This window comes from Homalodisca vitripennis, chromosome 1, assembly GCF_021130785.1.
Source record: "Homalodisca vitripennis isolate AUS2020 chromosome 1, UT_GWSS_2.1, whole genome shotgun sequence".
NCBI lineage: Eukaryota > Metazoa > Arthropoda > Insecta > Hemiptera > Cicadellidae > Homalodisca > Homalodisca vitripennis.
In genome coordinates, this window is record NC_060207.1 from 93092241 (window position 1) to 93118418 (window position 26178).

Consider the following 26178-nt stretch of genomic DNA (forward strand, 5'->3'; position numbering starts at 1 on the left):
TAGCAAGAGTTTACAGAGTATGAAACAAGATTTCACAACGCACACTGTTCACTTAAACTCTACTTTCATAAAAAAAAACTAAGAGAGACTAAAACTATACTTGTAAAAGCAATCACTACAGACAAACAGAACAAGCCAGGTTGACAGTGCAGTTGTCACTAAACTGCCAATAATGTGTGTTGAGCACCTGACATCTAGCAGAATAATAAAGTGCACAGAAGTCCCACTCCCGGCAGGACTATTTGGGTGCCCCCTTGAGATCAATTTCTACGTAGATCTGTCAGTTAAACATCAACCATAATACCAGTTATTACAAGTATTGAGCACATCAATTTTATCTGCTGTCTTGTCTGATGCAGAATGCTGTTTTCATCTGTGCTGTTCACTAGTTGTGTTAAGGAAGTTTATGGAGAATGAGGTAAACCAATGTCCAGTGATTCTGTATTGTGACTTAGAGGCATAATAAACTTTATGAGGTGATTGAAATCTTTCCATCATCTTATACTCACTATCTTTCTACATTGAAATTTTCCAACACATATAATTATATTAGTAAGCATGTATTTAGCAATAAAGCATAAAATTATTTAACTAATTGAAAAAATTCTACAATTTTACTATGCTGAGTTTATACACAACATCACTTGGATGACAACTATAATAACTTATTCAATTAGTATAATAAGAGGATAATTAGCTATTTAATGAAACAAACTTTGGTGGAATAAAGTTAACAAGGTGAAAATAAACATAACATTCTTGTTTAGTTCAGCCTATATGTAAATGAGTTTATTTTATGTAAAAATCAAAGAAAATTTGTTACTTATGAAGCTACTATATTAGATAAAAACTCAGGTACAATTGTCATTAATACCACAGTTCATAATAAGGAACTAAATTAAGTAATAACAAAATCAAGCTCTCTCTTGTCAAGTTAATTACAAGTTATCCCTTGCATTTACGCGAGCATCTTGTTTCTTGTTTGACATCATTGATTCAGTTTTTCCATTCAGAGATCAGTTTTGTTTTTGATCCAGTCTATAAACTGTGATACCCTAGTGTTGACTCCAGGAAAGCCCTTAATCCCACATGGCTTGGCAGAGAAGGAAACTATCCCAATTTGTACAGAAGGAGATCCTTCTATCACCACTGGGCCACCGGAGTCTCCCTGGAACAGGTCACAGGAGGGTCATGCAGATATAAAACTATCAAGGGAGATTACAATACAAAAGGTTGGTTTTTTATGGTTGACAGATACAGAAGCAGCTAGTATACACCTCTCATGGCTATCATATCGTATTATTGTAGATGTAAAACTGCATTGGTAGAAGGCAAATCCTTCATAAAATTTCAGATAGGATATACACCATGGTACATAATAATGTTTAAGAGTGAAAGAAGATTTAGCAAAAAGCAAACTACATTAGCTTATCCCTATTAGCATACTAAAACAAGTGTTAGTTAATCACCGGAAATAGTAGTACAATCACACTGTGATGAGACAGTCTTGTAATGAAACTTTAATATATAGTTGTAATGTCTGCTGGATAGCAGTACAGAACAGGCTGTAAACTCTTCCTATTCTTGTCCATCATATTTAATTTTTGTTTGGCATAACTACTGAATAAAATATTATTTTTTTATTGTAGACAACTGATGTTTGTTTTGGTAATGACAAAGAGAACATTCATAGCTATAATTGGTGTAGTGTAATATATGGTAAAGTGGACTTAAATATTCATATAGGTTTTTAACACTTAAAATGTGATTTAGTGGTGTTTTATGACTTGTCTCGTACAGAACCGATTTATTATACACAAAAGTTCATTTAATGCTTTTAATGAATACTTTCTTTTTAATTTTTGTCTGAAAGACTGCCAGGAAATATACATAGTAAAATCTGGTATAACAAGGGTTTTTACCATACAATTTGTGGTAAATAATATTGATTTAAGTAAACTTCACAAGCAAAAGATAAAACACAGAAGTCTCACTAGAACTCTTTAGTTTAATAATACTCTGAAAGTTTTTTCTTTTAATTAGTCTTGAATTTATTTTGGTGAACAGTTAAACAACTGTGCAGCTAACATTTTGAACTAGTAGGCTTGTGACTGAATAAATGCTGTATTTTCCATAAATGTGTTACTGAATGTTAGATGGGTTTTAATGCTTTTACTACAATTCATGACATTCCAGTTTAAGGATTTGAACATTGAAATTTTTAAAATCGTACCACACATAAAATTTGTCAACATTACATTGTAGATGCTTATTTTAAATTAACGAAGAATTGTCAATTGTGTAGGGATATTTGGGTATTTGTGTGAGATTTGCATTACATTTCCATTGATTGTAATAGCTGGAAATACATTGTAAATATTAACTTACAGTGCATTGTCCTACTCCTCCTTCAGGAGTTCCTGCACACAAGTTGGTAGACAAGATATTGATGCCATAAGGTTCGTATATAGATTGACAGACTGGGTTACTGTACAGATCTATCATAGCTTTCTGTAAATACTGCATTGGGTTGCCCTTATACTGCACAAAATAGAACACAGATCAAAAACATGAACATTTTTTATCTTTAGAGTCATAAAAAATACTCAGATTAAACTTAGATTATCAGAACTTAAATCCCACATAAACATTATCTTTGAAGAACTTGGTGCTGGAGCTTTGATGGCTACATTTCATGAGCTGTAGGGACACTACAAGGAGGTATGCAAAAAGACAAGCACTGCTAGGAGTAGGGCTTGTGTCATATGTAATTCTCCTGATAGACTTGTTTAGTGCAAATTAAGTAAGTGTTGTCAAACTGTCTTGTTTTATTCATCTGTGTTGATTGTTTTTGCTAGTGCTGTTTTGTTCTATATTTGTTATTTACAATTGTATTTTAAGTAAACAAATGCAGCTGTACAGAAATATTGAAAACTTCTAAAGTCTAGCCTCTATTTAAGCAGGGACCAAAAGATGAAATAGCAAATTACAGACCTATATCTCCTTGGTTCCAACAGCCTCTTAAGGCCATTAAAAAAGTTGTGCTGACAAGATTAATCAAACATCTAGAGTCAAACAAGCTCCTCCCAGAAAGACAACATGGGTTTCTCAAGAGTAAATCTACAACAACCGAGCTTATCAAATTAACTGAATTTATAATAGATAACCTAGAGGAAGGAAACTCTGTTGTTAGCACTTTCCTGGACCTTAGCAAGGCTTTTGATTGCCTCGAGCACGACCTTATTGTGAAGAAGCTTGAGGTGTTAGGGATTTGGGGTAAACGTCTGAAGAGGTTTAAGAGTTCCTATTATGGAAATCAAGCATGCTGTACAAGAGTCAATCAATACAGAGCACTCTGTAACCATGAGGGTTACTAGAGGTGTACCAAAGGGTGCAATTCTTGAGCCTGTTCTTTTTAACATATTTGTCTCCAATTTGCCTAAGCGTCTGGAAGCCTATTGACACCCTATCATATTTGCAGATGATACTGCTCTATTAACCACCAGCGTCAGCAAAATGTCTTGAAGTAGCTGCTTTTATTTCAGTCAGCATGGCGGAGGAATACTGTTAAACAAACGATCTTGTCTTACTTAAATGGAGACAAAACAAAGCAACGAATCAGGACAACTGAAGAACTTAGTATCAGAGCCACCTAACATTACAATGACAGAATTAATTACTCGTATCTCCTCATAGACCTCAGTAGTCACAAACAATTGGCACAAACATTCTTCCATTCCTTATGAATTATCAGCTAATTCCTAAATCCTTAATTTCTAAAATTAATTTCTAAATCTTAAATTTCATTATTAACCCTCCATCGGGCGCTTAAAATTAGAAACACCATCAGGCGCTCACGGAGGTTTCCTCCAGGTTAGTGAATAATGGATATTATAGTCGTCGTTTAAACTGTTTTTTTTTTGTTTAAATATTCATACTGATTTAATTACAATGTAATATATTCATTTTTATGATTTAAATAAAAATTAATCTCTTATGTAATGAATTTTCCAAATAAGAATTTCGAAATTTAAAAAAATGTTATTGTATAGTAACAACATGATTTATTTTAAGGAATAATGCAATAAATTGTAAAAATGTTTAACCTTCTGTAATAATATATGGAAATTAACTTAGTTTAACTTCTTACAAAAACAACTTACTTCAATTCTTGAGATATTATACAATTGTAATGTCAATTATTATTCTAAAATCAAAATTTATTCTTTACTAAAAATGTTTAACACTACACAAAAGTTTCAAAACATTTACCTTCTGGTTCTTATAACGACAATGTTCACTCCATAAACAGTACTAAAATGTTCCTAGAACACGGGTACTGTACTGACAAGTCTCTCGTCTTCATTCTCCATTTCACAAAATTGAAATAAAATATATTGTAAAACTTAAAAAGAAACCATCACAGGTCAGACATTTAGGCACACACGGATTATTACTCCATAAAAACTAAACACCATAAGGCGCTCACGGAGATTTCGTCCAAGGACTACAAACACGACATCGGGCGCTCACGGAGGAATCGTCCAGTCTCGCACGGAAGTAGACCTCATACTGACAGATTTTGACAAAGATAAGCGGGAGGCTATTGTTTCGCTTCCCCGAAAGATGCTCGTGAATTACACTGCGGGAAACGACTGCCAAAATCAGAAAAGTAGTACTATTTTTAATAATAAAAAATACACGGAGGAAAACTCCGTTTAGCGCCCGATGGAGGGTTAACCTTATTAGAGTAATATACCAGCTCTCCAACAACCCTGTTTATCGCGCCAGGTTCCATATACATTGGTAATTGACCAGCATCTCTATCTCATGAATTGCTTAGTAGTACTTGGAATACACATGTTTCAACAGCATCCCTACTTTGGCAGTCTCTTATGTAGCATTAAATACAATTTAATGCTACATTGTATTTTGTGCTTTATTGTATTTTTGTATACAATAAAGTTGCTCACAAAACAGTCTCACTTTAAAAGCACTGTTAAAAATTTGTCAGCCCTATATCTGTTCAGACAATTCAAGATAGTGTTTGTATGACATTTCAACAATTTATAATATTTATAAACATCTATAAAAAAATAATGTTGGTGTTGAATATATAAATCATGCTGATCTAGCAGAGTATATTCAATTAAAATAAATTTTTATCCAACAGTAAAATGTAATCTTTTAAAACTCCAAGTGCTGGCTATATTCACTTGTAGAGCTTCACATTAGGACTTTTGTAAGCATATGTTGAAAGTAGTGATTACATAAGCACATAATTATGAACAAAGTGTAACATAAAATTTTAGTAAAAGCAACAGGATAAGATAAATAATATTTAAATTTATTTACTGTTGCATTTTAAAAAGTATAAATATTTTTTTAGAGAGAAATCTTTCTACGTATACTTGTTTCACATTTAGCACAGCATAGCACTTTACTAAACTCACCTTACCTAAATAGAAAATATTAAAAGTAAAGAAAAGTTTATTACAAATCAAAAATATATAAAACTTGCAAAAAACACGAATAACAATGTGTTATACCAGGTAATTCCCTAACATTATGCCCTTCAAGAGTTAATATTGAAATGCAGATTAGTAGTACTTTTATATGTAATTTGTGTTATTCCACTTGTCATTTAGTGAACTGTAAGTAGTTAAATTGATCTACATGGTTAAAGGAGTTTTACTTGAAACTGGGATTTTTTAAATTAATGGTTGCTGGGGTATTTATTAGCTAGACTTGCATTCCAAATGAATCTGTTAAATAAAAAAAAATGTTTTAGATATATTTTATAGTTTGTAAATTATCTTAGGAAAGATTTCAGCACTTGGCTCAGTGCTGGACATATGCAGAGGGAATATGAGGCTCTAAAACCATCCAAAATTGGAACAATATATTAACACACACATATCTATACATATTTAGGCCATATTTAAGTATATTTGTTCTTAATACCAGAAATTTATTCCTTTGCTCCCATCATTGAAATACTAAATTCCCCTGTTTGTAACACTTCATTTATGTTGCATTCAGGCTCAATATGTCTTAGTTACATATTAGGTGATTAGTCTTTTTTTTAATAGCTCAGTTCTGCACCCAATTAATTCAGCCTTAGGTTTTCTCTCATAGCCCTTGTCTTCACAGTCTCTAAATTCCTCATTTGAGTTTTCTGGAACCTCTTGAGCTATTAAGTCTCTTGACTTAAGCCCACGATCTGAAGTCCTCGACCCTTGGGTCTCCCCATCCTTATACCTTCCTCTCAGAGACAGGATCACCAAAAGTTGCAGATGCCTTTAGAATTCAATGCCTCCTTTTATTAGAGATCCCATTCTTTAAGTATTTGGTTACTCAAGTCAGTCATCTCCTCGCTTTTGAATAATACCTCCAGATTTCCTTAGAATCTGTAATCACCTATTGTACCATTAGGCCATTTTTCCCTCAGAACCACATTAGCCTAAGAGTCTTCTTTGAGTTTTCATAGATTCTGAGTCTAACGGGCTCCTGGTTCTCCTTATTTCAGTATTCTTCTATTATTAGAATTTGTATTTTTTTGGAATCAGCTTTTTCATCATATAATCTTCTTTGTGGAATATTTAGAACCTAGTAGTCTCCTAATGAAAGATTTCTGTGCTTTTGAGTTTATAAACTTTTTGGTTACAGGCAAATGGGCCTAATCTTATAAGACCAAACTACTGACCTTATAACTGCCTTATATTTGGTTTTATTTTTTCCCCAGCTCTTTGAATTCAAGCACTGATTTCCCTTGCCTCTGTCTCTACCTCCTCCCCCATTTTTTCAGCAACTGACATAAGTTTTGTAGTTTAAAATGGTCTTCAAATTTACAGGCCAAGATCCAGAGCTTCCTTTGCTTCTGGATCCCAAAGTTTCTGAACACTGCCCATGAAGTCTCTGAACATTAAATAACTAGGATATTTTTATATAGTGTTTGATGTGTTTCAAAAAAATTGTAGGTTTCGCCTGGTGCAATTACTAAAACTCACTTGTTTGCTGAGTCTGTCCATCCATCGGATGATTAATTTATCTTAATCACAAAGAATTTCAGAATTTTTTAATCACTTTTCTTACAGTCTTCTCAAATATAGTTATTTGATTGAAGCGTTTCATAGAATCATCCTTAGTTAGTAATTTTTTTTTTTTTGGGGAAAAAACTCATCTGAGTAGCTTTTAAGAGCCAGAAATATCCAGGTGCAAAGTTGGAGGAAAATAATCACATCAGATTCTAAAATAAATATGTACAACTTTACTTGTGTCAGAATATAAGTAATGTTTTTAGTTACAGGTTAGTATGTTGTATATTTTCTGGGTATTCATTATTAGTTTTCACAATGGTAAAATATAGAGTAAGAAATAAATATTTAAAGTACTAGCTGTTACCCATGGCTTCGCACGCAAATCTTAAGAACCGAAGTCCTTATATTACTTAGTAAAAGCAATTATGCGCGATTGGCTATGGGTAACAGCTAATTCGTAGTATTCTATAACGAAAACTCTTGATTTTCACCCACGGCTTCGCACACGATTTCCTACAGAAAAATTGGGACATAGGAGGCATGCTTCTTTTGAATATCGTTATTACCCTTCTGAGATAAATGATAGTCACTAAAAGATACTCCAAGTTCATGATTTATTTAAGATTTAAATTTTAAAACAGTCTCAATATGCACCTGTGAAATAACTGGAATTTTCTCCAATATTCCATGATTTTTGTATACAATTGAACTATATTAGACCATCGTGGACAGGAGTCAAAAAGTCGGAATTCATTAGCGCACATACAATATAATAAATGAAGGCGCTCAATGTAATTTTGAAACGAAAATAGGCATATTTTAGGTACATATTATTACAGACTAATGATTATGAGCTTCAGATGTTAAGCGAAATTGCGTATGGGTTTTATTTTAGGCTTTGCGCGTGTATCACTTCTGGATCAAATTAGTTTGATCTCCAATGCCATGATTGAGCTTGCTTTGTTGTCTCGATTGAGAGAATATGTACACACAGAGTTTTGAGAACCATACTTCTGTCCAAAAAAAAAAAAAAAAAAAAAACAACTAAGGTTGGTTTTATAACATTCTTTATATTTGTAGCCAACGTAAGATAGTAATTTTGATATCTGCATTGCTCTTCTGATCAAGCACGAGCATGGTTTATATTAGATAAATATTGCAGTTAAAGGTGAATTTTTACGTCAAATTTGAATTGTATTATCTGGATAGTAAAGTCTATGATTAACAGTGATTGCAGAAACAGTTGAAACAAAATTTGCTGTTTCTCTTAAGCTTACTCTATGCTTTCAAACTATAAAAGTGTAAAGAAATTTAAAATAGTAATTAAATGATATAAACATATATTTCTTTTGTCGCATTATATGTGTTTACAAAGAACAGCTGATTAAATTTGAAAAGGCTCTTTCATTAATAACATATGTTTGCTGCAATGCATTTCTTACGGGTATTTCCGTAACTTTTAGAGACCAGTGGGGCGGAATCCTGCATCGGGAACGGGATAAAAAGTATCCTATGTCCTTCTCCCAGTTCTTAGCTACCTCCCTACCAATTTTCAGCCAAATCGATTCAGCCGTTCTTGAGTTATAAATAGTGTAACTAACACGACTTTCTTTTATATATATATAGATTTTAGATGAAGCAATTAAATTATTGTGAGATGTAATTCCTAAGTGTTAGTTATAAGAGGTAAACAGTATTCATTGATGTTTCCTAGAACTCATCCATCTTATTTTCTGTAAATCCAATTGTTTTTGTATATAAGATAAAATTTATATAAATTGCAGAGTTAATAATATTAGATTAAAGCATTTTATAGAATCCTTAGTTAGAATTTTTTTTGTTTGGGACAAAACTCATCTGAATAGCTTTTAAGGGCCAGAAATCTTCAGTTGCAAAGTTGGAGGAAAGTAATCAGATCAGATTCTAAAATAAACATTTTATACAACTTTGCTTATATCAGAATATAGGTAATGTTTTAGCTAAAGGTTAGTATGTTGTATTTTTGCTGAGTGTTCACTATTAGTGAATAATGTGTGGAGCAAAAAATAATTATGTAAAAGATTTAAGCGATTTGGTTTAATCAATTAAAGTATTGTGAGACGTAATACTTAAGTGTTAGCTAACAAGAGGTATACAGTACTCATTGATATTTCTTAGAACCCATCCATCTTATTTTCTGTAAATCCTATTGTTTTGGTGTATCAGATAAAATGTATATCAATTGCAGAGTTAATGATATAAATAGAATAGATGTCTAGAAGTCTTAACAAATTCAGAATTTCCTTGATAGATGATACTTGTGTTGATATTGCGTTTCATCATTTATACATTGAGGTATATTAAACTACTTAATACTGCAACAAAGAAATAACCTTTTTTCAATTATTTATCAACATATTTAAATTTATGTTCTTATTTCATTCAATTCAACTCTATTTAAAATTATCTACCTAAAATTTAACCCAAGACTTTAAAAAGAAATATTTTTGGCAGGTATTCTTTTGGAAAATGTTTTAATATAATGTTATTAAACTGTTCATTTAGGTTAGGTTGAATAATTAAATACAGAACATTATCTAAATACAATATTGAAGATAGTATGAATGGAAATAAATCTAAATCTAAGTTACATATTTATAAATGTTATATATAATTCTCTCAAGGTACTGATGTATTGGATTTTCACTGATCTACAAAACTTGTGCTTCTTAATTGTCTATTCAATCTTCACCAATTACATGATTAAGACAAACAAAATTTTGAAAATTTGTCCCAAGCTTACTGATATTTTAAGCTCAAGTAAGAGATTCTCAGATTCTTAGTCAAAACCAACATGGAGTCCTTATATAGAATTTGTAAGTTCCAGATTGGCTACTCACCTCAGATGTCTTTTCACTAAAATTATCCTGTCTTACTTTGGCTCTTTCAGTGGAATTTTGTATAGTCTATGCAAAATTAGTTTATTTTGTGCTCTGTGGTAATAGTAGTAATATAAAGAAAGTATAGCAAACAACACAGAATATTACCAGTTAATATTCATGTGTGATGCATATCAATTAAAGAGCACATTCTTACAACGAGTAACATATATGTTTAAATTATGCTTTATCTACATAAAAGATAAACTTCTGAAATTAAACACTAAAAACAAAAACACACCTATAATATCGGGTATAATTTTGACATTAATATACCTTATATCAGACTAAAAAATCTCAGGTTTGACTTCAAAACATAGCTGTACAAAAGTTCAATAAGTTACCTCAATCTACCCATTATTAGATATTTTAAATAGATAGGTACAACTGGTTTATCCTTAATTCTTTTTCAACTGTTCAAAATATTTTGCAATTAACATTAGGTGATGTAATAAGATGCTTGTAATGTTTCAGTGTTTTTTTAGTGATTTTGTATTAATATATAGGTATTGCTATTTTTTCAAATATGCTTAATGTTTTTATTATTTGTGTATTTGTTATTCAGTACAAATTTTGAATGGTTTTAATATTGATTTTTTTGTACAGTATAGATTACAAAATTACTAATTAACATTCTAATTTTATTTTAAGTTTATATACTTCAGACTAACAATCTACCTAACACATGATATTTTGAATATTAGTTTGATAATGTCTATAATTATAATTAAGTGCATGAAATAAAACAATGTTCTTGACTCTACTGTGATGAATCAATAGGGTTTTTTTTACATTTTATGAAATTGAGTTCATCAAAAAACTTAAAAAGTAAAATAAATTTCCACATAGTACCTTGTTGGCACCCCAGCCCATGACAACCACTGCACTGTTGGTTGGAGGATCTCCATTGGGGTGAGAAAGAGTTACTGGTTGGGTCAAGTTGTCAAACTCTAGCGCCACAGTCAACTGTGAGAAATGCATTGTATTACATGTAGAGCACCAATTGGACAGAGCAGCTAACTAGCTATTGAAACAACACTGATTTAAATACGAAAAATTGATTTTGAAGTTGGTTCTAATCTAGAAAATCATAGCTCATAATGAATTATTTTGTATCACTTATGACTTTTCACAGTGGCGTAACTATTAGGAGGGGGGAGGTAAAGGATGGAACCCCCTCCAAAGCCTCAAAAATATAAAAAATATCCATATAACAGCAATCCACTTGCTTGAAATTCAACAATTTTATGTTTTGTTTTGAATAAAGCCTATTAAATTTATTTCAAATTTTTATTCATTTATTCAGATTTATTCCCTCATTGTGGTATGTTCTTAAATCAGATCTATCCCTGCTAAAACAAGTCCTAGTTATGCCACTGATTATCGTCCAGCATCTGAGACAGAAAAATAATATTATGAATTTATTAATAATCTCAAATAAATTCCAACAAAATACAGCCAAGCAAATGAATTATCTTCCTATATCCCACATAGTTTTATTTTGTTGATGAGTAACTTTGTACTTTTAATACAAACTTGTATCGTACTTACTTTTAGTAAAGCAATATCATCCACTTGGTTAACAGTATTTTTGTAGTTTTCATGAATAATGACTTGACTGACATAAGTTTCTGTTCCATTTGGGTCCAAAAGATCATTAGTGCCTGTCAGTACTGAAAACTCACTTTCATCTCGGCTGAAAACGATATTAATTATCAGATTACAAAAATATAATCATAGGATCTTATGAACTTCACATGTTCTGTGTTTTATGGATAATACCTATCTGTTTACCCACATAGACTTTTTCTATTTTAAAAGTTGACAATTTTGGCATTTGAGACTTCAAAAGTATTTTTTGTTTTCTTCTAACATTTAAACTGATGAAAATAATGAAAGTACGTATTGAAATAATTATGATACAAACATTTTGTTAATGCCAATTTCCTCTCTTTCACATCAACCACCCCAAAAATGATAGTTTGGATGAACTTAAAATTTTTAGTTGTAAGATTCCACCATATAACTTGTACATTTTAAAAGGCTTAATTATTAGTAAAAATTTCCTTCTGTTGTATTTTTGCAGTTGAAGGAAATCTGTAAATTCTAACCATAGTAGTAGCAAATATTAGTGTTACAGTATACTTTAAAGAGAAATTGCATAATATTTCTATTTAAAACCAACCTCGTATTTCAAATGAATTAACTATTTACTAATCATTTTAAATCTGTTTTTAAATACACTAAAAGAGTAAAGTAATTTCTGTTACATTCTTACAAACTCTTCATTCCAATTTTATTGTTTTACAATTTTTGTAATAATAAATTTTATTAACAGATATGAAAATACTTGTAAAATTACATGGGGCTTGTAAAAATACAAAAAAACATGGGGCTTAAGGTATAGATAGTTTATGTATTATTTATATAAAAACTACCATGAACCCCATATATTATTTTAAACTGCTGTATTGGCTCATACATACTCATAGACACAATGTGCAGCAGTAAGAATCCACTCCTCTGATAGAATAGCTGCACCACAGGTGAAGTAGCCTCTGTAGTATAGAGCACACTATAAATCATTCATTTATATTAACATTTGCTTATAGTGAGCTGAGAGCCAATTTTCATTGTATAAGCACACAATCTAGTTGTTCATGGAATTGATAGAGGTGTTAACTAACTGTTAACTAACCAAGAATTTGATTGTTAACCGCTTTTGTTTTAGTGGGGGTTGAAATGGGAGGGTATCGAAAGGGTTCAAATATATTGAACAATGATTTTATCCTCAGTTTATATTTTTCTTACCTTGAGAGACAAAACCAATTATGGGACACATCAATAATAGTTATAGATGAGTACAATGAAATTAAGAGACTAAAGGTTGCCATTTTCAACCAAAAAGTCTATGTGTACGCAGTTGTCTAATGCTGATTTAATTTTAACTTGCACGCGTGATGGTTGGATTTACATGTGTCAAGCTAAGAAAAATATGATCTGAGAATAAAATTATTTTTATTGTTTTAACCCTTATAATACCCTCTAATTCATCTTCCATCAGAACTGTAGTGGATGATGATCAATTTCTTTCTCATGGGAAATTACTCTACCGATATTATGAACAACTAGGTTGTGTTCTTATACAATGCTAATTGGCTCTCGGTTGCTGGATTATTACTCTAAACATATTTAATCATGAAATCAAATGGACTACAATTTAATTTATCAGTTTTTAGCCTGTCGTACCTAATGAGTAAGCTCACCCAATAGTACTTGAAAGTATATGTGTCTTTGCTAACAGTGAATGAAAGTTGTGTCAAATTCACTGGGTTCCTCCAATGCTCTTGATACCCTAACCTCACATGAAAGTTTTCCAAGAAGTCAATGATTATCTATATTGGAGATCATGCTTAAGCTTCCAAGTCTGGTAAAGTGAGATATAATCTATCGTAATGACCATGACTGACCTCAGAACTGCCTGGGAACATGTGCAGACTAATGCAGGAAACTGGGTTAAGATGAGGACTTGTCACAGTTTGCCATCTACACAAGTGCCATGAGAATGTTTTTACAAGTGTATAGTATTAAGGAGGGTGTATTATTATCATTACATAACTTTTTAAATAATACTAACTTTAAAAATAAAACCTCTATATCTATTTGGTATTCCCGGGTAACAAATGAGAAAATGTCACATTCAGGTTGGACCCAAATACTTATATAGTATTTTAATTGTCATCCTGTTAAATCTTTGAAATACTGAGGTTTGAATTAATGAGGTGCAGGGTCAGTAAATTTTGATTTAGAGAAACTAACAATAAAAAGTTTAAGTCTGTAGTGGCTTTTGGATGAGTATAAAACTACTTATACGAGGTTTGTTCAAAAAACATTGTGACTTTTAAATTTCTGCGGGTTATGTATATTCGTTTGTTTACCTTTTGTGGCGTTATGTTGGAACACATGTCTCTGATGTATGCCAACAAGTTCGGCCATTTTGAATGTTCAGTTAATGCTCGACAGCTAATTTGCTTGAACGTGTCATGGCTCGTCTTCGATTTGTGCCTATTTGAAAAAATGGATCAAAAATCTGTATCAAATTTTTGTGTTAAAAACAAAGTGAAGTACAGTACATGGACGCATTCAGAATGTGAATTATGGATAAGCTACCTTGGACCGAAGCAACGTTTAATCAATGGTACAAAACGCTCTCAGAGAGCCGAGAAGATGTGAATGACAAACAGCGTGCCAGACGCTCGAGCACTTCAAGAACAAATAAAAACATTGATGAAGTGAAGAAAATAGTATCATGGCCAATTATCAAATAATCGTTAAAAGTTGCTGAGAACCAGAAAATATTGATTGGCTCGTACCATTCGATTTTTACCAATGATTTGGGCATGAGACGGATCGCCACGAAATTTGTACCAAAATTGCTCAGTATTAACCAAAAACATCAGCGTATTACCATTGCTAATGAGCTGTTGGTCTCTTTCAGCGATGAACCAAATTTATGCGCAATTTGCGCAAGCAATCCACCAGAAACACTGATTTGAGGAAGAACCAAAAATTAACTTTTGCACCACAATAACGTCCCTTCTCACACATCACTACTTGTGCGCATTGTTTTGGCCAAAACAAACACACCAATGATGCCGCAGCCACTGTATTCCCCAGAACTGGCCCCCTGTGACTTTTTCTTGTTCCCAAAACTGAAAAGGCCCTTGAAAAGGACGACGCTACACTACAATTGATGAGATAAAGACAGCACTGAAGGAGGAGCTGAACATGACTACAAGAAAGAACTTTTAGAAGTGCTTCAAGGATTGGAAGAAACGTTGGCACAAGTATATAATATCTAATGGTGATTACATTGAAGGAGGCAAAATTGAGATTGATGAATAAATTAATAATCTTTGAAAAAACAAAAGTTGGGATATTTTTTAAGAGACCTTGTGTGTTACTAATTTAGATTTAAATTTTCTTATTATTAACTTAGTACTAACCTCATCTGGATTGTTTGTGATTACAAGACGTTACATATTTGATCCAATAGGAAATGATTTAGTATTTTTATTCATGAAATATTAACATTAGCCACTAACAAAGCATTCCAAAATTAAATTCAGTTCACTTAAAAGGTAAGGTTTGTAAGTTTCCGGCCTGCCATATTTTCCATTGCCATTACACTAACAATAATTATTCAAGTAATAGAAGATATTTAAATTTTTACTGAACCTATGGGTTTCTTATAATTGCGTCAGTGCATGCAGATCTAGTTTGAGCAACATCATTGGATTGGTGTAACTAGTTGTATTACTCAGTAAAAAAAAGTAAAGAATGTCTTAATTTACCAGGCGAAGTTTAACACTTAAAAGCAATATTCTACAAAATTGCTAATTATATTTATTCCTAAGGCATAAACAACATATATGCAAAATGCATACTACTTGTTGCAAAATCTACTAAACATAACAATTAATGAACAAAAAAACTAAAGAAGTAAATAAATACAAAGAGAATGACTAATTGGTAAACAAAGCATGTGACTAGATGGGCTGGAAAAATGTAATTTCTGTCTGTCCGTCTACACAATACTCAAAAACGAAAGTTCTATAGACCTATAAGTTATCCTATATAGTTTCGACCTATAGACCTGAAATATTGCACCAACCTTCATTTCTATATATGTAACATTGAATTTGAAGATGATGCATGTCACTCCACTGGATTTAGCTAAGCATTAGCAAACATTTTTACATTGATCTTATGGGTAACCATAATGCCATCTCCAGAAGGGTTCACTTTTGGCTTGTTTATACCAGTTAAACCTACACTGGGTACAGCAAAAACTTATGTGTCACTTAAATCTGGGCAACATTATGGACGTCCAGGAGCGGCACATTATTGTCCAAATGTCCAATCCCAGACCTGGGCCCCGGTGACTTCTACCTATTTTTCAAGTTGAAATCTGACCTTGATGGGGAGGTGATTTAACACAGATGAAGAGGTCCAAGCAGCTATGAAAGAACATTTTGCAGACAAAGAGAAATACTAGTTTTTTTCTATGTATGGAAATTTTACTGAAGTGTGTAGAACTTCGAGCAGGCTTGTACTCAGACCAGCTTTTTCAGACAATATCACCACACATCTATTTGAAGAGATCGGTGGTGGACATTATGAGGCTTGGCCGAATATCTTTTCTGGACTCCGCCAAAGTTGAGTACTGCCCTGACTTTGAGGATAACAAATTGAAAAACAATATACTAAATTTGGTTATAACTTTCCCTTTTCTATATATTTGTGGACCTTATCTCTAATATAAAGAATATGTAAACATTAAATAAGGATTGGATTAGGACTAACTCACTGACATAATAACTTAAAATTTCACAAGTTGGACTTTATTTATCCTTGCCTGTCAAAAACATCAAGAGAGTATTGTGTGGTATCCTGATCTACGCAACAACAAAAATTATTGCAATTTCTCTTATCTCTTGTATTTACAACTTCTACATCTTAAAGTTTGTTTGTGTAAGAAACTATTCTGCACAAATGTCTGCTATTGTGCAAAACTAGGAAGATGAAAGAAAAAAATAGAGTGAAGAATATAGGCCTTAAAAAGAAAAAAATTAATCTGTTTCAAATTAAAGGTTTTCCTCTCCAAATGTAAATGCTTAAATGATTTAGCTAATTGTTTTCTGGTGGAACAGTCCAAACAATCGTGGAACCTTTCTATGTTTCCTATAACAGAAATAAAACAACAGGCTAGAAGGTATAAGAATTCTAGGGAAACATACAAATTTGAATTAATAGGGTGCTAAGTAAATTATAATTTACTGTTACAATGTTTTTATGATATAATACATTAATAACCTTTCAGCTCTGAAATCCAATGTCAACAGTTTTGCTATAATGCCCAAGACAGATTTTTGGACATCAATTTTTACTGCAGTATAATATGAACATTTTCACAAACTCTTTTACAATAGAATATGAGGGAAGTACTGCCCTTAGACACTATCCAAGTCCTCTTTAATTTCTGAAGAAATAAGGTCTTTGAATTTATTACCACATGGTACTTAATCTTAAATATTGTGAGACCTCACAATTTCCTTCAATGGCAGAGACAGACTGAAGAGATTTGAGTAAGTGATAAGAAGTGAACGGGTATGAGTATACCCAGCGAAAACAATTCCAAGTGTACCATGGGAAGTAGGAGGAGAAAAGGAGTTGATACAACTAGAAAAGTTACTTTTAACAATTCTACTGTAATGTAAAACTAACTTGTAGTATGAATAATTAACAATTTACAAGAAATAAAATTGATACAAATTTTAATCTCTTTTAATCACTGATATGTTTACTTCCACTTTTCCTAGGCCTTGAAGTCCAATCTCTTTTTATATAAGATGTTTTGTATTTCTCAGCAATAAAATAATAAAAAATAGTCTCAGTAGTTCTAATCCTACTATAAATTAGCAGTCACGTAATACAACATGCTTTAGCTGATAAGGTAGAATATGATATTACACTTTAAATCACACATTTAAATATTATGGCAGAACTCTGCAGACTGCAGAGTAATACAATGGAAGTGTCACCATTGACTAGACCTCTGGTAGAAAATGTGTTAATTTTCAAAACTTACTTACCATGAATGGGAATTCACCAACCCCAGCATTGCTGCCATTGATAATCCTCAGTTGAGGATTTACTCCACTCCTCCCTAATGGATGAAAAACGTTGTGTCAGTTCAGTAAAGTTAATAAGTCATTAGTTACATTTCCTACAAATGACACAGTTCTTAAAGACTCAATAGTTCTCGAGATAAATTCTTTTCAATTCCATGACAAAGCAATACAACCAATATAACAACCTAGTTCTTAATGAGAACAAACAAATCAAATCATATGGAAATAGTGAATTATTGGTTATTGTGGCATACCTGATATAATTTTAAAAAATTAAGTCAAGTTAGTTCTCACAAAATATAAGAGACAAAATTGTATTTTTAAAATCTGTTTAACATGGATTACGCATTTTCATATCCAAATAATTGCAGAAAGGAATTCAATATGGTTTTTAAATAATTTAGTAACAAATATAATGAAATAAAATTAATGTTTCAATTCTAAAATTCTCTATCAATTAATTTTAGAGCCTTAATTTTCAACATTTATCTAGATCCTGGTTCTAATGGGTGATGTACGCGTACATGTGATTGACTGTTCCGTTATATCTTAATACATCAAAAAATCTGTATTATCATTAACTTCAATTGCACTTTTTAATACAAAAAGACCTATAGTTTGAATTCTAAAACCATAATTTTCAAAGATTTTCTCTGTGGTGGATTCTCCTGGACTCACTCCAGGTCATCTGGCGGGTTGACTTCTAATTAAAGTTACAGTTTTATATATATATATATATATATATATATATATATATATATATATATATATATATATCAATCCAGTAAAGTAAATTCATCACATATCACATGATAAAATAGCATATGATTTTACTCAGTTTGATTTTATAAATTTGTTTATTCTGCAATGTTCTTATTGCATTACAGATGGTTACCAATTTTAAAATGTTAGATTTGTATTTTAATTATTTCAATTTGACCCTACGATCGATAGAGTTCTTTTCGTTGGACCAAGACGAACCTAAGTACAAAGTTCCAATCCTTAATAAAATGAGACAATTTGGTTTGGTCAAAGTTAACCAGTTTAAAGTGTGCATCTACTGTTTTAAGAAACTGAAAATGATTAGACTTAAAGTTGAGCCTGAGATAGAAATGATGTACTCTAATCAATATGAAATAGAAGAAGCTGGAAGTGGACATCCATTATCCTCAACATTCTCGTTTGCATTCACAGAAGATAATTTGTGCTATTACTAGTAGTATCAGATATAACACTTAAATTATTTAAACAATTATAGCTAAAAGGTTCTATTCCATAAAAATGAATAGAATTTGTATATGTACCAAGATAAGGTATTTTATTTCTATTACTAAAATTTATAAAAAATAAAATGGTTCTTGTATTGTATTTCGTACATTAATTCTGCCTTTAATATAATAGAGCGTTAATAATACATTTGAGTATCAACATTATCTTAAATAATTATTAGGTACTGTATAACAATGATTGAATGATGTGATACTGTGCACAAGAATGTAGGCTATATTATTTACATAAATGTTTGACCAGAGGATGGTTTGGACTTATTATAATTAAAGTACAACTGGAATTTTCATAAAATTACATAAAATCAAATTTAGTAGATATTTCTATAAGATTTTCTTCCTAAATTAAATGTACAAAATATTCCCAGAAGTAACAAAATTCTTCTAATTAATTAAACATATTAATGGAATATTTACAAAAATTCAAATAATTTGACTTGTTTTAAAAATTGGAATAACTTACCATTGACCAACAGACATGTTTGACTTGTCAGTACAAGAACAAAGATATATATTGTATGACTCATGATAACAGTGTATTTTGCTTGAGCTTTGTAAAGATGTTGTGAACCTACTGAAGCTGTTGTCTTTGATAACACTAGATAAACTCAAATTTTAACTAAAGCAAGTTCACTACTCTGCTGCCTTTAATATGGTATACTTCAGGTAATCTACAGATTAACATGTGCTATTTCCTGATAAAACCACTTTATAGAATAGAATAGAATAGAATATTATCCCTTTATTGTCATTTATCAATGTACATTGCAATAGATAACATTAATAAAACTAATATTATATAAGATCATGCACCATTTAGGAAGTCATTACAGACAATACGGGTGTAATTTAAAAATGTAGTATGGGTTTAATTATTATTATTATTGATACACAATAAACTCATTTTCATAAACTGGTAAGAGTTTAATTTAATTTAATGGCATGCGATATGGAAGATTACTTAACAATAATAATTTAATTTGAAAAATTAAAGTTATAGTCATCATTAAGAAATAAATGAAACAATGAAAAAGTATAAACATATTGGCTATGTAACAATCTAATAAATAAACTATATACTAAATAAACAAAAACTATAGAAATATAACAATAATAATAATAATTCAAAATTCAAAAATGCTTTATTCAAAAGATATGATTTTACAAACAAACGTGCATTACATTATCTCAAGCGGAATGAGAAATACACAATCACACAATAATTATTGTTTTAGTTCAATATTGAAAACTGTTCATCAGCCAGTCTTTTGAAATTTGTTACCTTTACAGCATTAATTAATATCTTAATATTATCAACAGCACTAATCTGACATAATGAACATTTAAATACTTAATAACCAAAAGATATATCAGGATCTACAATAGTGTTCCATAATTTAATTCTCCTATAAATTACTTTGCTTCAATTTATTCACCAAACTTCATTTATATTAGTTTTATATTTTTAACCAAGATTCTATCCACCTAGACTGTATAAATCATTGATACATTTATAAAAAAACAAAACAAAACCAGTTTTTAACTATTTTGTATCAATAATTAACATTTTATAAACATCTAGGAATTAATGACAATAATACAAAACATTATTTATAATCAACAATAATAAACTTTAAATAAATAACAATAACATATAACAAACTTAAAATATATGTAACAAAATATACTTTGAACAAACAACAATAATATATAACATCTCCAAGTAATAAAAGGAAACCAGAAATATAAATATATACCAACGAAGTTAAAATAGTAAAATATGTGTTTATTAAGAAATATTCATGCAAAGAACAGATACAGACAGTGTATAATTTTTTACCTATTATAAATATTCTACGATATATTGACGCGCTTTTATTTTTACCTTCGGCTTTGTTCCAAAATAAAATCTCATTGCCACAAAAAAAACCATTAAATATCTTTGGTTCCAAGTAGTAGAACTGATGCCTGTTCCTTTCTTTCCTCATTATCAGGTACTTCTAATATTATATTTAGTGCAGACCTTGTAGTCCTAACACTTTCTTTAAATTTAAATTGAAGTAAGTGTTTATGTACATACATTATTATACTATACACATAAATCTGATTAAAAGTTAATATATTTTGTTCAGAAAACAAGTGGCTTACTCTATCCATTTGTTTTAGCCCATATAAGTAATATTCTAACAGCATTTCTCTGAGATATGATAACAGGTTATAGCAAGGTATGAAAGGCCCCAAATAATGTATTATACCATATCTAAGGGTACTCTCTAACCACGAGCTATATAGGGTTTTTAGTTGCTCCAATCTTAGATAATTTCTCATATGGTATAGAGAGTAATTTATTTTATTTTTCCCTAAAATATTTATATGATGGTTCCATTTCAAATATCGATCCATGTGGAGTCCAAGATACTTAACATAGGTCAACACACTCTGTAGTAGCAGTCACATCTATAAATACAAATGTGTCTATGACAGCGCAAACTAAAATAACTTTGAATTTTCCGTTTTTTCTTTGTTTTGATCAAAAAATGATATGCATTTTGACTTTGAAGCATAAATAAGCATTTTATTTTCTATTAACCAATCTGAATTTTTTTAAATCTTGTCTAATCTTATTTTTAATATATCTTTGTTGTATGCTGAGCAGACCAACGCTGTATTGTCTGCATATGCAAACATGTTAGAAAATAATTTTAGATCTAATAATAGAATAATAGAATAATAATGCTAGATCAAGCACCCCTCCTTGAACCGTTCTATAATTTAATTCTAAAACATTACTTAATACTCCATTTAATTTGACTGTTTGTTTTCTTTGTTTAGAAAAAGATTTTAACCATAAAAGAGCAGCACCACCCATTCCACACCGTCTGAATTTATTTATTAATATACAGGGTGTATATTATGTCTGGAAACACCCAAATATATCCTTTAATAATTTAAATATAAATTTGAAACCTCTTACAATCGTGATAGAGATTGGGCATCTACTTTTTGGAACAGTGTTTTTGTTATGTCACACCAACGGGGGGACGTCCTGCCGAGGGTATCGTGAATATTCTTAATGGAAGCCTATACCTTGTGATACATAATTTTAAAGGTAATAGCTTACTGAATTGAATGCCACAAACCGCATCTCAAAGGAATTATTCTATCAGAAAATAGAGCATTTTTAGTATTGAAAATTTACTGATGTTCAACAATGTAATTTTAACATGGTTCTTGCCACAAAATGTGTTACACTAATTTTTTAGCATTTTTTAAATGTTCAATTAAAAATAAAATAAACAATTTATTTTTAAGCTGGTTTCATTAGTACAAATTTACCAGTTTTTTATTACAATAAATAAAAACTTATGAGTCACTTTCTCTGATTACTTATGAATCTGTACTTGGTGAGTTTTCCAGTCAGCAGGAAGGTTTTAAAGAGACAAAGGTCACTAGCCTATGAGAAACAATTATTGTGTTATTTATCATCTGGTCTACAGGTTTCAGTTTGTTGAGCATGGAGCTTTCACTAGACAGGTCCTAAGCTTGGGAATTACAAATGGACAAAGGTCATATCATTCCTGTCGAGTTTAATCAGTGTCTCTGAAGCATTGCTGTCAACAAGTTTATCTAATTACAGTAGTTCAGTTTTTATTTGGCATTTTAATGGAATTGTCTGAAAGAGAACGAATTACTCTGTTTGATGATGCGAGGATATGGCGATCGTCAAAGATCTTATCGGGAAGTTTGTAATTTGTTTAATTACACTTTCCCAGAAAGGAATCCCATAAGTGTTTCAACAATATCAAAAACTATTGAGCGTTTTGAAATGACAGGGAGTGTACGTAATCGGCCAAAGTCGGGTAGGATACAATCTGCAACAGATGAAGAACACGCACTAGATGTTTTGCAAACATTTATTGAAGAACCCACATACATCGCTCAGAAAAGCTGCACAGCAACATGATATGCACCCTATGTCTGTGAGTAAGATTTTGAAAATTAATAAATACAAACCATTTAAAGTTCATTTAGTCCAACAGTTAAGTGAGGATGATTACGACAGAAGAGTTGAGTTTTGTGAACTTGTGATGCGCAAATGTGATGACAATAGAGATTTTCTGACCAACATACTATTTTCTGATGAGGCAACTTTTTTCCTAAATGGCAATGTTAACCAGGCACAATTGCCGTTACTGGGCTAGTGAAAACCCACATTGGATTACTGAGTCCCATTCACACAGCAACCACAAAAAACTGAACGTATGGTGTGGAATTTTAGGTAAAAAAATTGTTTTGGACCCTTTTTCATCAATGGAAATTTAAATGCCGAACTTTACTACAATATGCTCCAAAATGAAATAATCCCAGCTATTCAAATTGCATCAGGAGAATACTTTGATAATGTATGGTTTCAGCAGGATGGTGCTCCACCCCATTATGGGAGACAGGTAAGAGAGTATTTGGATTTAAGGTTTCCTCATAAATGGATTGGCCGAAGAGGAGAAATCGAATGGCCTCCAAGATCTCCGGATTTGTCACCAATCGATTATTTCCTATGGGGTCATTTAAAAATCCAATGTTTATAGAAGAAAGCCTCATAATTTGGAAGACCTAAGAAACAGGATTATAGAGGAGATTGCTTTGATAACTGAAGAAATGTTTTAGGCAACTCTGTCGAATCATTTTACACAAGATTGGCTCATTGTCAAACCGTAGAAGGAACACAGTTCGAACAATTGCTTTGACACCAAATGCAGGTAAAACGTTTGTTGTAAGACTTTTCTAACAGCATACATTATTTTTTTATTTGTAATAAGAAATCATCAATAACATAAGTTATTTCCATAATTGTACTGTAATAAAAACTAGCAAATTTGTGCTAATAGAACCAGCTTAAAATGAAATTTTTGTTTTATTTAATTGAACATTTAAAAAAATGCTAAAAAATTAGTGTAACACATTTTGTGGCAAGAACCATGTTAAAATTACATTGTTGAACATCAGTAAATTTTCAATACTAAAAATGCTCTATTTTCCTGATAGAATAATTCCCTTGAGATGCGGTTTGTGGCATTCAATTCAGTAAGCTATTACCTTTAAAAATTATGTATCACAAAGGTATAGGCTTCCATTAAGAATATTCACGATACCCTCGGCAGGACGTCCCCCGTTGGTGTGACATAACAAAACATTGTTCCAAAAAGTAGATGCCCAATCTCTATCACGATTGTAAGAGGTTTCAAATTTATATTTAAATTATTAAAGGATATATTTGGGTGTTTCCAGACATAATATACACCCTGTATTTATATCCAACACAGCAAATGCTTTACGAAAATCAAGGTACAAAGCAATAGTATACATATTTTTACCTACTGAGTCAGCTATAGACAGCTTACAGCTGAGTCAGCTTACATGTCTCTCTATGGCCATATCTGTCCCTCTAGCTGGAAAAAACCATATCGATTCCTGGAAATTAAACCTCTCTCGGTTAAGTATAAAAGTAGTTTCCTCTTTACTAATGATTCAAATAATTTAGCAATGGTGATAATCAGAGATATAGGCCTGTACGAGGATACGTCCTCCCTGCATCTAGACTTCAAAACAGGCACAACTGTGGCAATATTTAATCTGTCCGGGAATACCCCCCATTGTAATGACTTGTTAAAAATATCATATAAGAGCGGTAAAAATATTGTTACATTTTTCTTTATTGTAATACTATTATAGTAGTACAATGAAGAATAATATATATGTAGTTATATAACCCTTTTTTCAAAAGAGGAATACTCTTTGACATTTTTAAGCAGTTTTAAAAAGTAGAAAAATTAAAGGAAAAATTTATCAGAAATGTTTATCAGAGGCTTGAAAATACTAGCAATGTTTTATAACTTTGTTGCTAAAAACAAAAACATCCTAACTTTTAGATGGCTTCAGATACCTTATTACCTTAGGCACATCGAGCTCACTTACGCCCTTTAGGTGAAAATGTTCCGTAGGCTGTTCAAGATTACGTAAACCATTCTTATGAATTGCCTTAGCACTATCAATCACACTTTGTCCAATGCTTATCTAGTAGTTATTAAAGTATTCAGCAGTGATAGGTGGTGTTGGGTTTTCCTTTTTGCGATAATTTCCAGCCTCAGACTTAATAATCAGCCATGTGTCTAAACATTTATTCTTTGATTTTTAAAATTATTTTCTCATTAAGCATAATTTTTACTTCTCTAATGTTAGTTTTATTCCATTTTTTTTTGGCAAAGTAACACTTCGTAAGTAACATGTTATGTTTATTATTATGTATTTTTAGAATATACTGCAACATAATCACCATACCTCTCATTTTCTTAACCCTTTGTGGACCAACAGTACTTTTAAGTACCACCAAATAGAACTGTTTACATAACAAATTACAATGGCTTCAGACACGCAAAGGCCTGGAGGTACATCCGAGTACCATGGCGGTACTGTAAAACTACATTTGTCTTTTTGTTAAAATAAAACCAATGTTGTTCTAGAATTGCCAATTTATAAATCGTGATTTCTATATTTTAAAAATATATGTTCTACTCATTTATTTAAATGTATTTGTTATAAAAAGGGTGACATGTCCTTTAAAATTAATGAATTGTTTGATATTTTAACATAATATGACTGAATTAAGTATATTTAGCCTAAAATAGACGTGGTACTTATAAGTACCGCCAGCCCTCCATGGCAACATGGTCAGTATATTGATCAGCAATGACATGGGATCAGCCATGGGTCAGCAATGACACGAGGACGTTCCATGAATATTTTCTCAAATCTCCATGTGAATGATAACAATACTATTTCAAAAGACAATCCAGACAGATTAGAAAAAGTAAGGCCTTTTATTGATAAATCAATGATTGTTTTCAAAGGTCGTAGATCCCATGAAACCCATAAAAAGGGGTTATAAACTGTGGTGTCTTGGTGACCAGTATGGTTATACTTTAAAGTTTGACGTTTACCAAGGAAAAAATTAATCCATTAAAGCAGAATACCATGGAAGTGGGTTGGGAGAAAGAGTGGTGTTATCCTTAACAAAAGAAACATGGGGAAAAAACCAAATTGTGGTATTTGACAATTTTTTGCCTCTATTCCCTTGGTGGTGAGGCTAAAAAGTGAAAACACCTTACCTTGCGCAACGATACGCAGTGACAGGGCGGGTATACCTACATACCTTAGTTCCTCTCTTGAAAGGGGACAGTGGGAT

At 31.3% G+C, this 26178-nt stretch overlaps 1 protein-coding gene across 1 annotated transcript; it reads right to left on the minus strand.

Annotated features, from left to right (window-relative positions):
* Nucleotides 1-774: 774 nt before the first annotated feature.
* On the minus strand, nucleotides 775-19561 carry LOC124366681 (trypsin-1-like). Its single transcript, XM_046823284.1, has 7 exons — nucleotides 19402-19561; nucleotides 17614-17687; nucleotides 12445-12533; nucleotides 11510-11654; nucleotides 10811-10924; nucleotides 2389-2541; nucleotides 775-1168 (listed from the first exon to the last, which is right to left on the minus strand). Exons 1-7 carry the CDS (start codon nucleotides 19463-19465, stop codon nucleotides 1010-1012), a joined length of 798 nt encoding a protein of 265 aa, XP_046679240.1. The 5' UTR covers nucleotides 19466-19561; the 3' UTR covers nucleotides 775-1009.
* Between the last annotated feature and the right edge of the window lie 6617 nt (nucleotides 19562-26178).